Source organism: Drosophila arizonae, chromosome 5, assembly GCF_054131065.1.
Source record: "Drosophila arizonae isolate 15081-1271.41 chromosome 5, UAZ_ARI_1.0, whole genome shotgun sequence".
Taxonomy (NCBI): Eukaryota; Metazoa; Arthropoda; class Insecta; order Diptera; family Drosophilidae; genus Drosophila; species Drosophila arizonae.
In genome coordinates this window covers 1,806,459-1,819,670 of record NC_142925.1, presented here as the reverse complement: position 1 = coordinate 1,819,670, position 13,212 = coordinate 1,806,459, and the positions used below count along the sequence as shown (strand labels likewise).

General features: G+C 41.1%; 2 protein-coding genes across 3 annotated transcripts; one reads left to right on the top strand and one right to left on the bottom strand.

The window, feature by feature from the left end:
• The first annotated feature begins 55 nt into the window (after nucleotides 1-55).
• Ance-5 (M2 family metallopeptidase Ance-5) lies at nucleotides 56-3,932 on the top strand. The gene is made up of 7 exons (XM_018010944.2): nucleotides 56-240; nucleotides 1,028-1,946; nucleotides 2,094-2,385; nucleotides 2,445-3,011; nucleotides 3,251-3,391; nucleotides 3,453-3,625; nucleotides 3,703-3,932. The coding sequence occupies exons 2-7, from the start codon at nucleotides 1,247-1,249 to the stop codon at nucleotides 3,717-3,719; spliced, it is 1,890 nt and encodes a 629-aa protein (XP_017866433.1). The 5' UTR covers nucleotides 56-240; nucleotides 1,028-1,246; the 3' UTR covers nucleotides 3,720-3,932.
• Nucleotides 3,933-4,188: 256 nt separating this feature from the next.
• On the bottom strand, nucleotides 4,189-13,171 carry NKAIN (Sodium/potassium-transporting ATPase subunit beta-1-interacting protein). Of its 2 annotated transcripts, none has more exons than XM_018010939.2 (7): nucleotides 13,026-13,171; nucleotides 11,722-12,239; nucleotides 11,445-11,582; nucleotides 11,285-11,365; nucleotides 10,673-10,864; nucleotides 10,486-10,546; nucleotides 4,189-6,058 (listed from the first exon to the last, which is right to left on the bottom strand). In XM_018010939.2, exons 2-7 carry the CDS (start codon nucleotides 11,779-11,781, stop codon nucleotides 4,839-4,841), a joined length of 1,752 nt encoding a protein of 583 aa, XP_017866428.1. In that variant the 5' UTR covers nucleotides 11,782-12,239; nucleotides 13,026-13,171; the 3' UTR covers nucleotides 4,189-4,838. The 2 variants fall into 2 exon arrangements, with proteins under 2 accessions (XP_017866428.1, XP_017866426.1); XM_018010937.2 differs by lacking the exon at nucleotides 4,189-6,058 and adding an exon at nucleotides 6,344-9,777.
• Nucleotides 13,172-13,212: the final 41 nt, after the last annotated feature.

Sequence of the window (13,212 nt, the reverse complement as noted above, 5' to 3'; positions counted from 1 at the left end):
CACCGCAGGCCGCTGTCTAAAAACGTCAAAATTATTAAGCCCCAAATATGGGCCACTGACTAACAAAAGATGAATTGGATGCTGCGACGCCAGCTCTTTGCTCGCCATTCAATCGAAAGCCAAGTTAACTGTAATTCTTAACCGGTGTGCCACATGGCGTATACTTCATTTCATTTTCGGCCTTGAGGACCGCGAGATGGCGAGAGCGAGAGAGACAGAGTGGAAGCAAGAGAGAGAAAGGTGAAGTGTTTGCCAGCGACTTTTCAATGCAATTGCAGCAGAGCGTATAAATAACGTTTTATTCATTATTTAAATAGAAACTTATTTAAATTTAGGTCTGTCTGCGTGTGAAAGAGAAGTGTGTGTGTGTGTGTGAGTGTGTGTGAGTGTGAGTGTGCTTGAGCACGTGTGCTTTGATAGCCAATCGGAAAATAGACGAAGTATAACTGAAATTAAACGTTATTCTTATTTGGTGCTCTTCTCCTCGATTCTCATGAATTCGAGTAGGCTCATGAATTCAAGTCGAGCGTATATTTTATATATATACATATGTATATATTATTTGTTGAAATGTTTCTATTTTTCAATGTTTTCATGTTTCCTTGCCTCTATTGCATATTTCTACATACTTATCTATGCTTGTATCAATGCATATTATACCAAATTCAGCTCAAGTTCATATCAAATGTTTGTTGGGATAGTGGTTTTCTCCCCAATTCTCAAATATTTAAATTAGATCTGAGGGTTTCGTACACTATATGTCAAGGCAACCGGCTCATTCTGGATTCTAGTTGAGCTCGAAACTGATAAGAAGTGTTGCTCAAGATTATTGTAAAGAGTGGGCAGCCATAAATGTTGTAGTAAATGAAAATAAATCAAGTTGTTTTCTAAAAATATTACTATATATATTAATGAGTTAATTTAATATGAAATAAATTTAGTTTCGTTTTATTTTTATCAATTTTATTACTCGTATGTGCCAACTTCTTAAGCGACCCACTCGCTTGTTTGTTTTACGCCCTTATAGGAACACACATATTCAAATCACTCGCTCAGTGCGCAACTGGAGCTCGTATAGCTCGCAGCTCTACAAGATCTGAACGAGAGAAGAACATAAACGCAGCTTGGAGACTGATAAGCCACAGACGAGTTGAGTTGAGTTGAGTTATCGGCAACAGCTACTCAACGGAAGTAAGCTTGAAGCAGGGCAGCTCTACTCAAGGCCCTAACAATAGACAGCCGCGCCATGCTCTGGCAGAAGCTGCTGCCAGTTCTGCTCCTGGCGGTTGCCCTAGCCGCTGCCACGCCCACTTCGAATCACTCTAGTCAATATGAGGAGTCCACGCAGCGTATACTTGATGTGGCCACGCAGCGAATGCGCGTCATATGGGATATGCGCCGACGCATCTTTCTGCAGCTCACCTCGAAGGGTAAGTCTCCGCTGGGTGGCCAGGCGCCCAGCAAGCAGGAAGTGGAAACGGAGACCTACAAGCTGCTCCACGAGCTGGCGGCCAATCTGAGTGTTGTGCCCGTGGAGCAGCTGCGTGATCCGTTGCTACGTCGTCGCGTTCAACGCCTGGCCAAACTCCAGCTGCACGGTTTGCGACCCGACGACTATGAACAGGCCAAGGATCTGCTGAGAACCATGCAGAATTTCATCAGCGGCGCCTTGGTCTGCACCAGCGACGATTGCTCGGCGCGCAGACCGTTGGCCATGTACCCCCAGCTCTACAATCTGAATATGCACACAAGGGTGTACGAGGATCTGAAAACGAACTGGTTCTACTGGCGCATTGCCATCAATGACAAGGATACGGCCAGGTCCACGTTCATCGACTATGTGCGCCTCCTGCGCATCGCTGCCACCTACAATGGGCATGTGACGCCGTCCAGAACTTGGTATTTGTATTACGATACGGAGAACTTCCAGGCGGAAATGGAGGAGGGTAAGAGAGGTCGAGAAATGGAAACTTTAAAAGCCATACTCTGCTTTATTGTAATTATTTGCGGTAGTTCATCTATATACATGATAGAGGAACTTATCATTGGCATTACTATATATACATATCTATATATCTAACCCTACTGCTTAGTTATCTGGGAGATAATGCCGCTCTATAGGGAGATGCACGCCTATTTGAGGCACTCGGCCAAACTCGCCTACCCCAAGGCCAATATCAAAGATGACGGCGCCATCTCAGCGCCCGTGTTCGATCAAATGCTGTCGCAGGCCTGGTACTCGCACCAGATCTTCCGCACGCCCTATCCCAAGGATCAGTTGCCCTCAGTGCACCATCGTCTGGAGGAGGTGCTCGTGACACCTGTCAAGATTAATAACAAGGCAACCGAGTTCTTCGAGTCGCTGGGTCTCAATAAGATGCATAGGTGAAATTTAGAGTAACTCTAAGTCGGCCGATCTCAATGCTTATGTTTTTCCTTTGCAGCAACTTTTATGAGCGCTTCTTACGGCGCATGAATGATGATGAAGGCGGCCCGGATTGCAAGTCCCAAGTCTACTACTTTCCACCAGATGTCGCGATGCGGTATTGTCCCAAGCCCAACTACAAGAAGCTGATGCAAATCCATGGCACCATGGCCGAGCTGCAGTATAATATCTACAAGCGTGAGCTACCGTTTGGCTTAGATACGGAACCCTGTCCGGGCTTTGCTGCCGCGCTAGGCGAGACTGCGGTGCTGGCTTCGGGCACGCCACGTCATCTGCATCGCCTCTACATCCTGTTGAATGATAGCTTAACGGAGAATCAGTCCCTGAATCGCCTCTTCCGCATGGGCGTACACACGCTCTTGGCTGTGCCGCAGTATTTCATCAACGATAAATTCCTTGTGGATGTCATGGACGGTCGCATTGGCGTACAGGACTACAACTGCGCCTATTGGCGTCTGCAGGACAAATTTGCGGGCGTACAGCCTCCCAGATGGCGTACTGCCAAGGACTTTGATTTGGACTATAAATTTTATCGTGGCCTACAGCCAGAGAAATCCAGTACAAGGTAAGCAGAAATATTATTTTTAGCTGTAGGAATTCTTCTAATATAGATTTCCATGCCTAGAATAATTATTTGTCCTTTCATATATACATTTCTACAATATTTCCAGTTTTAAATAGTTTTTCTTCTGTCATATAATCCTGCTAGTCTTATATAGTCTTCACTGTTATTCTTGTTTCAAAATAGGCTTTATATTCGTATTTTGTCTATCTTGTCTAAGTGCTCTCTCTTCTTCTTCCCAGAAAATTCATCAGTGAGGTTCTTGGCTTCCAGTTTTATCGCTCTTTTTGCATAGCTAGCCAACAATATAAGCCTGGAGATCCTAACTTTCCGCTGCACAATTGCGATTTTCACAAAAGCACTGAGGCGGGAGACTTGATGCGGTACGTATAGCTGCTCAACTTAGTTCTATATGCTATATACCCTATATTTTTATTTGCATAGGGAAATGATGAAATTGGGCGCCACTAAGCATTGGCGGGACATCATGTTTATAGCCACAGGTGAACGCAAGCTGAGTGGGCGCGGCATCTTGGAATACTTTGCCCCGCTCTTCACCTGGCTGAAGGAGCGGAATATGCAGCTTGAATTGGAGCCGGGCTGGGAAGCAGATGAGTGTTAGTAGTACAAACTTAAGAATATATGTATATACCTATAAATATTACCATACTTTTCTATTATTTCTCGCTTCTAGTGTGCCGCAATGAATAACAACGGGATTATACTTATCTTACAGCAATGCCTCAAAGCCTATACATAAATATCAGGCTTTATATCGGGTCTACAGTTTATATAGCACGAGCTACAAACTATCTATGCATTATAATCGATGTCTATACCTGTACACAAATCTTTGTCTATATCTACATCTATGTCTATATCCATACCTACAAATATAAATATATATGTATATTTTTCAGTATATATATCTATATCTAACCATATCTCTCTTGCCTTACTGTTAAAAATAAGAAGCGTAAGTTCAATGTCATATAAAGGTCAGTTATTTTCTATATATCTACATCAATTCTCATAGCTCTCACTATCTAGAAACCCACCAAAATCAATATAAAAGCTATATTCTATATGTGCTGACGAATTGTGATATGAAGGTTAGTTTGCGATATCTCATCATCTATCTAACATCTACAATCTTATCTAAATTCATAATACGTAGATCTGACATACAAAAGAATCGTTTATTTGTTGTTGTTTTCTATATATGTATATACAAAGGCACTTTGGTAAAACGACAGAAGCTTAAAATCTAATTTAGATTTAGAGTTAAATACATTTATAGATAATTATATAAGATATAAGTAAACAGTTATCATGTAGTTTGTGGGCGAATTGTTTACAGTTAACTTTGTATATTTTTATAGCGATATAAATAGTGTTCGATTCGAGTCAATCGAGATCTTTGATGTATATATGATTGAATGAGTCATATGAACATTCAATAACTTATTAATGAATGATTCATGTGATGTCAATAAGTCATTGAAGGATTCATATCTTGGAATTCCTATGATACAATTTTATATCTCCGAGCTATTGAATATTTTTGAACTTTTTGAAACATTGAATGATATGAACAGGTTATTAAATAATTCCTTCATATGATAAATATATCTTCATAGGCACTAAGTTATTCACATAGCAAAAAAAAAAAAAAGATGATCAATGATCCAAATGATAGTTTTAAGTTAATGAATGATATTTACTTATGATCGTGATGTTTTAGGATGACTCAAACAATAGTTATTACTTATTGATTTATTAGTTACTGAACGATTCATATGCTAGCTATAAATATTTGTTACTGGTCCTTCACATGGTTGTCTCGGAGTCAGGCGGCGTATGATAGTTAAGATTATAGGCAGGCGGTCCATTGTTCAGGAAGGCCATGGAGCGTATGCTCTCTCTGGAGGCAGTGCGCTTTGAGAAGCTCATGTGAGACTGGGCACTGACGTAAGCTGGCGCTGGCTCTGGCACAGGAGGCGGCAGATATTGTTGTTGTTGCTGCTGCTGCTGTTGGTGTAGTGGGTGCTGCTGATACAGTGGCGGCGTGCAGGGCGGCTGTGGCGGACTGGCGCTGGCACCGCTCAGACCCACAAAAACATTCTCCGCATTGTTGTAGGCGGTGGAGAGTGGGCGTGAGCCGTGGAAATTGGAGTAGCTGGAGCGCACAGAGGGCGGACGGTTGTTGTACAGCTCATCGCTGGCATGGCCAACATCGTTGAGCTGCGTGGTCGAGTGCTGATAGCTGGGATTATAGTGGCCACCGCCCAGTGGCGCCGGTGGTGGCGGCGGCGGCGGCAGTGGCGGCGACGCCTGCTGCTCCAACAACATGCCCTGCCCATTTGTATTATAGTAAATGGGATCGAGTGGTATATTCTTGCGATAGCTGTGATACAAGTTGCTGTTGCTCATAATGTTGTTGATGTTGATGTTGCTGTTGCTGATGTTGCTGTTGCTGTTCCTGTTGCTGGCGATGTCCGCATTGAGATTCTGCAAATTGGAAGCTGTCAACGAGCGCTGACGATGAAATGAGCCCAGCTGTGGCTGCTGCAGCTGCTGCTGCTGATGTTGCTGCTGCAGTTGCAACTGCTGCTGCTGCTGTTGCTGTTGCAGCTGCAACTGTTGCTGCTGATCCAGCAACTTGGTCACCGGATTCTGTTGATATTTGCGCCGCGAGCTACGCGTGCTGCTCCGCACATAGCTGCCACTGCTGCTGTCCCCATGTCCATGTCCATGCTTCGATCTCAATGTGTTGCTGGAGCCATGATGCGAGCGTCGGGTGCTGCTGCTGCCGCTGCCCCCAGCTCCACTCGATTGCCTGCCATGTGAGCCGCGCGCCATCACCGAGCGCCGCTTAACCCGACGCGGCGTCATGGGCTTGGGACTCAGCTCGCCGCCATCCTGATCCAGATCCTGATCGTGTGGATCGCCAAAGCCCAACATCACGTCGCCTCGATGCCGTATCGTGTCGCTTATATCAATGGAGTACAGCGACTGGCGATGCTTCGACTGCTTGCTAATGTGCTTCACTGTAGATGACGAAATGCAAGAAATTAGTTCAGTGATCGATCAACTTTATTCTAAGGCAGATATAGCTAGCCAAGTTAACAGCAGTTACCTGAGCATTGTTAGATATTTTGATTTTGATTTTTGGTGTTTTGTGTGATTAAAATGTATACAGGATTAGCTACGAGAGAGGGAGAGAGGGAGACAGAGATACAGTTAGAGGATAGCAGCTACATGAAGCCAGTTAACCAGATTATATATATATAAGTCGATAACTATCGACATCGATATCAAAAAGCCAAAAAACATTTTGTGTAAATGAACATTTATTATTATTAATATTTTTGTTTAGAGGGTTAAACGTTTTGCAGAATATATATTGGCACGCAATCAGCTCGTAGAACTATATAGACTCTATAAGTAGAACTACATACATATATCTTTATATATACTATATAGATCGTTCGTTCTGCCTATTAACTAATTAGCGAATTTCTCCTGTGTAAAGCTTAATAACTAGTCTTAACAATTGATATATATATATATATATATATATGTATGGAGATAAATCTATATAACGAATCTCGCTTAAATTTTTCTTTAATTTCCTTTTCTTTCTTTTATATTTTTCAACAAAAAGTTTTCTTTCGTTTTAAAGGCATTTTGGTTGCATTGGCAAATTTAAATATTTTGATTTGAATTTTTAACAACTTTTGTGACATTTGTTTGTGTGTTTGTTTTAATAATTTGTTATCGTTATGTAGTATCACAGTTGAACATAAAATTATGAAGGCATTTCGACTTTCCGCTTAGCGTTACGTTTCTCTTCCCATTTAGTTCCCTTCCCAGTTTATAGTTTTTCGATTCATTTCGTTTCGTTTCGTTTCGTATCGTTTCAGTTTTTTTTTTTTTCATCTTTTTGTAACATTTTCTATCACATTTCATAATGTTGTTTGCAGCCATTATGGAAAGCCTCACATGAATGAGAGCGCGTATGTATGTATGTATCTATGTATGTCTGTATGTATTTCTTGTGTGTTTGTCACATAATTCAGTGAATGGCTATCAAGGCATCCAATATTTAGCTTAAATCTACTTTTTTTTTATCCACTTCAAGTGCTATGCAAGGCAAATCTAGACGCAACAAATTCTTTTAGCTTTGTTAATAAAATTTGCATTATGTTGAACATTTTGCTAGACTAAATTTCTTTAAGTGTATAAAATTTCAACTTTTCTGCTTGCCGCTTGCTTGAGCTGCAATTGGAACAGTTGGTATTGAATGTAACTGTAATTCATTCAATTTGCATTGCACTTGCACGGTATGGACAGCTGTTCCTGGGAACACTCTTAATTATTGCAACATTTTCGTTTTACATGACACTTAAAGTGAGTTTTAGTTTAGTATTACTCTGATTCTAATATATAGTCCACATTCAAACTGAAACTCGAGCTGTGAACAACATCATATAAACAGACAACAATAGGGTACAGATCATCAAATAACTTTTATATATCTGCAAGTGGGAACAGCTGCATAGTAAAAGTCGAGAATAATTGTTTAAAGTAGAGCTAACTAGAGGTGTTCCTAACTGGGAACAGCATTATATATGTAGTTAGCAACTGTAAACAGTTGCGTATAAGTGTCTACAGCTAACTGTTCCCACACCTTAATTGCAACTGGGAACAGTTCGTTCAAATGAGCACAGCTCAATATATGCTTTTGCCTAACGCCTGCTTTAAGCTAAACTGTAACTGGGAACAGATTAGTCGTTCAGTTTTTTTTTGTTTTTTTTTTTTTTTTTTTTTGGGAAATCGAAACCATTCTCTTGCATTGCACTTCAAGCCAGCACTTTACAAACTATCTCTAACTATAGTGTTTCTAGGTCGTGCTCGTAGCTTGTATTAAGATTAAACTCTGTTAGCCACAACAAAAAGGATGACAACACATACTAAATCGTAATATACAGTTAGTTAGTATGGACAAACACATGAGACACAAGCGGCAAATCTCGCCCAGCACCCGCAGTACAGATTTATAATATATGTATATATCAGAGTGTGTGAGAGAGAGAGAGAGATGGTTATATAGAGATACTAAAGGAGCTGAACATACGTGAGTCAAAGAGAGCGTGAGAGCGAGAGAGACAACTGGAGCTTCGGTTCGAATGGGCGCGACTTAACGCACCTGTATAATCTCTAAAAGTCTATCAGATTTGGTCAAAAGGAATGCAGCAAAATGAGGATCTGTGTGTGAAGGCCCTTTAGGCTTGGGCGCCCACAATGGAATTGCAAAAGGAGCGCGGCCGAGCTTTGCGTCCGCTGCGTCGATTGACATGCGGAGCCGACTGCGATGGCGATTGCGATTGGGATTGGGACTGAGCTGGCACCGGCTGCTCCTCCAATCGATCTTGGCTGTGGGCGCGCAACATGTAGCCGGGCGGTGTGTCCCGTATCTGATCACAGAAGTTGGCCGGAGCTGGATGTGGACGCGGGCGACGCTGACTGCGACGCACCATGGGCGAGCCACTGGGCACATGCTGTGTGGGCATGGCATATTTTTCGGCTATTTCGGGCGAGAGATCGGGGTAGGGTGCTTGACCCAGACGTGGCTGAAATATGTGCGGCCGTGGCACAGGAGGAGGAGGGGGAGACAGGGTTAGTTCCGACGCCGGATCAGCCTCGACATGGCAGCTGTGTATGGGCACAGTGGGCAGCGGTATCTGTGTGGGGCGTGGCAGTTGCTTATAGCTCGAAATAGTGGGCAAAGACAAAGGCAAAGGCAAGCCATGCTGTTCATATGGATAATGATTATTATTGCTGTTGTTGTTGTTGTTGTTATGGGCCTGCTCGGGATGGGAGCTGAAGGCAATGTGCGGCGTGCCCACATTATTATTCTCAACAAACAAGCTATTGGGCGTGGGACTCTGGAAGGGCACATAGGTAACGCCATTGTCGCCATTGGGCGATAGATTGTGCAGTGAGAAGCTGTCCTCATCCTCTTCCAAATTGCGCGAAAGTCGGGCTAGAGCCACCTGGGCATATTTGATGTCGGGCAACGACTTGGGAGCCTTTGGCTTATGATGAATGCGTGCAAAGTGTCCACTGGACGTATCGTTGCAAATGCTGTAGTTGCTGTTGCTCAGCTGGGGATTCGAGTTCTGCAGCGAGGCATACGAGAGCGAGGAGGTGGTCTGCGGCGACATGGACATGGACATGGACAGGGACATGGGACTGACTGAGTTCAAAGCGGGTGATTTGCTTTGATAGAGGCGCTTGCGCTGCTGTTGCTCTTTGTTTTGGCTCTCAATGTGGTTCAACTGTGACTGCTGCTGCTGCGACCTGCTGCGAGTGTTCTTGCTGCCGCTGTTGTAGTTGCTGTTGTTGTTGCCACTTGTGTGGGTTAAATGTGGTTGGTATGCATTAAGGTTATTTGCTTGCTGTGCTTGTGGCTGTTGATGAGCATTGCTGAGTGTATTATTGTAGCTGCTGTTGTTGCTATTGTTGTTGTTGTTGTTGTGGTTGCTCGATTTGTGTCTGTGTTGATGGAATTGCAGTGAGTATTGCTGCTGCTGCTGCTGTTGCTGCTGCTGCTGCTGCTGTTGTTGCTGCTGCTGCTGCTGCATATGCTTATTTGATTGCATGGTTGCGCTTGCAGACGTTGTTGGTATACTTGTATAGCTCACGTACATTGGATGGACGACGGTGTGCTGTGGACTCTTCGCATCGCCGTTCATGAAATCGACTGTAAACCAGAAATTGTTTAAGATGCTTTAACATTATAAATAAAATACAAATCAAATGTGTATTATGTGTGTGCGATTAAACAGCAAAAGCAATTAACAATTAAATAACAATCAAAAATTATAGCTCTTTTCGTTGGACTCATGACATAATTATAACATAGATAACGTTTACGAGCATATATATAAAGGATATGATATATGATATATGATATAAGATAATTGTATAGAGTATATATATATGTGGCATATGATTGTTTCTGGTATGCATAACATTTGGTTGTTTTTTTCACATTCGTTTTATAAACATTTCGCTTGGTTAATCAAAAACAAAAAACAAAAATAATAGGAAGACATTCCGGGCAGGTATTCTTTTTTTTTGTATATATCAAAGCTTTGAAATTCATATAACATTACACAGTTCACTTCGTTCTTTTTTGTTTATAAATAAATATATAGTTTAACAATTATAGATATAAACATATCAGTCGTTGCGTACATAAACATTCAGCTTAATTTCTTTCGGGGAGCTTTGGGAAATTATTATAAAAATATAAATATATATACACAAAAAGTTGGTTAAATCAAAAAGACAAAACTACAAATTGTTAGAAACCAATTACCAAAGAGTGCGTCACTTTTAGACAATATAAATATATATATAGATAGATGAATGTGCTTGAAATTTGTCGAGCTTTGCAGCAACTTACATCTGTCGTCCTCATCGAGAAATATGCAGCTGATTAGAATCGCACCAAGTATGCCCAGCAGCTAAACAAGGAGGGAGAGAGAAAGAGTCAGACAATTGATGACAATTCGTAGCACTTAAAATTGATTAACATATATATGTATGTATATGAGTGTGTGCACATATTTATATATATTTAGCTTGCTCACCGCCAGCGCGCATTGTACACCCGAATGGATGACCTCAACGAGCGTATAGTCCAGCAGACAATCCTCAACACGCTCCGGCCTCAAAGGTCGAAACGGATCATCCGAGGTAATGTTATAGGTGGGCTTACAGCCATAACCGTTCGCCTCGAACCAGGAGACGCTGCCAGTGCCCATGTTAAGCAAATCCCCATCCTGCAAAAGGAAACGAAAGCAGTTAATAGATTGCCTCGATAAAGATATTATAATGGATTTATATAATCGATATAAATGAGATGAAGGTATATAAATACTTATTTTAAATTGGAAACATGTTAAGGAAACAATCCAAAAGCAAAATAGCAAACAAAAGTTCATAGAAGTTTCCAATCGAAAGGAAGATATGATATGAATCGCCTAAGCAAACGGCTACGTATAAAGAATTTAAAAAGTACTAAAAAAAAAAACGCAATAAACATATATTAATCAGCTACAAAAAGTTCCAGCTGTAAATAAAATCATTTAACATACAATCGCTCCCTCATAAAAGCAAAGCTCTGTTCTATATATACAATATTTTATCAGGCTAAGCCCTATTTCCCATATGTTATTTGTGATTTGACCTCAATTGCTTACCTTATCCAGGCTGCCGACATTCAAATAGAAGCATATTAAAAACGCATTCCAACCGATCCACACAAAGTTCCATACTAAATACTGTGAAAACAAATTTGGGTTATCGTCAAATAATTTGTTATCTCTGGCCGGTTGGGCCTGGAGGGTTTTGTGTACTTACGGTTATAATGTACTTGATTCTAAAATGATATGCACCGTAGAAGCCAAATATGATGAATAATATTTGAAAAAAGTTGACCAATATGGGCGCCCACATATATCCGAGAAAGTCGAATACCTGGCGTTCGATAATCGTTATCTGTCGATTGTTTGGCAATTCAGAACAGATATCAAGCATTGTTTGTATGTCCATAAAAAATAGGGAAATGAAATAAAATTAGGGTCAGCCATATGGTACTCTCACTGTATCTAACACACACACACACACACACACTTACCATTTGCAGGAAGCATGTTGACAGCAGAAAGTGTCGCCGTGTACACGAGCACGAGCCCATCACAACATAATTATTCCATTCATTCAATTTGTGCCAAAGATTATGTGCATGTATGTGTGTTGGGGTATCTGGATGTGTGTGTGTATTATCTGCAGTTCCAGTGCAGAAAGCTGCATTGATTTAGTTCAACTCGCTCACACACACAAACACACAGCACACAGCTCTCAGCGCTGGTTCTTTTATGTTGTTTTGTTTCTTAGTTTTTTGTTGATCGCTGCTTTCTTTATGCAGGCGCTTCTTATCTGCTTCTGCTTATGGTCGACTTTTTTCTATTGGCATTTCCGGGGGTTGCGTTCTCGCATTTAACCTGTCCAGTCAGGCACTCAGGCAGCCAGGCAAACACTTGTTCTCTTTCGCACCTTAGAATAATATGCTTAAAAGGGAGACGAAGAAATGTAATGTAATGCAGCTGCAGCGAGGACAGGCACTTGATGACTGGAAAACCTGATCTGTGTGAACTAAAAGTAAATAAAAAGAAATTAATACGAAATGAGCACCAGCTACCGAGAGAAACTTTGTTGCTCTCTCACTCTCTTACACACTAACACACACGTATAAGCCAGCAACATACTCATGCACTGGCAACATATTTATGTAGGCATGCATGTATGTATGTAAACAAGTATTACGTGCACATGAACTTATTCACTATTCACTACTATTCCATTTTCTTAAAGTAGGTTTGCAAGTGTATACGTATAGACACATGGTATATATAGAATTTTAAACAATTCTTCAGCTTTAACGCGCACATTGAGTGACCGCTTAGGTCAAATAATTAATTAATTAATAAAGGCGAGCTACACCAACACTAATATACACACACACACATTCACACACATAGATTATCAGTTCCCATACACTGAGTACATACAGTTAACGTATGAGTAGCTGATAAATTGTTTATTGTTGTTATGCATACTAATTGAATTAACCAAATTGATGCCTATGACAACACACAATTCAACGTATTTTGATACTACAGACATGACGCGTTCTCTGCCTGGCTTATGACTCAAACTTAAACTCAATTTATTTCCCGTTTGTAGCACCTCCTGCACACACATGCACATACACTAATGCACACACATAGTAGATTCACTATTTAACCATTTATGCTGCCACTGCAGTCACTTCCATATGTTACGATATATGTTGATTATTTACAATTTGTGTTATTTCAATTTACATAACACTGCGACTATGTTTTTACATTATCAATAAATTAACACTTTTTAACTTACGTAGCAAGGTGCGCGTAGCTTCTACCTATACACCGTGCACGCAACAACTACTACTTCAAGTGGAGTGCATAGTGTGGACGTATGCGGAATAGAAGAAAATACCAACTGATAGTATTTTTGGCTCATGCGAAGCGAGCCGGCGTTCACTTGGGCATTTATTTAATTTCACAATATTGTGATTATAATA

Coding starts and splice junctions, on each gene's coding strand:
- Ance-5 (XM_018010944.2), top strand. CDS start 1,247: ATGCTCTGGCAGAAGCTGCTGCCAGTTCTGCTCCTGGCGGTTGCCCTA. Junction 1,947..2,093: donor CCAGGCGGAAATGGAGGAGG/GTAAGAGAGGTC, acceptor CCTACTGCTTAG/TTATCTGGGAGATAATGCCG. Junction 3,392..3,452: donor GAGGCGGGAGACTTGATGCG/GTACGTATAGCT, acceptor TTATTTGCATAG/GGAAATGATGAAATTGGGCG.
- NKAIN (XM_018010937.2), bottom strand. CDS start 11,781: ATGGGCTCGTGCTCGTGTACACGGCGACACTTTCTGCTGTCAACATGC. Junction 11,583..11,721: donor CAACATGCTTCCTGCAAATG/GTAAGTGTGTGT, acceptor AACAATCGACAG/ATAACGATTATCGAACGCCA. Junction 9,778..10,485: donor TCTCGATGAGGACGACAGAT/GTAAGTTGCTGC, acceptor TCTGGTTTACAG/TCGATTTCATGAACGGCGAT.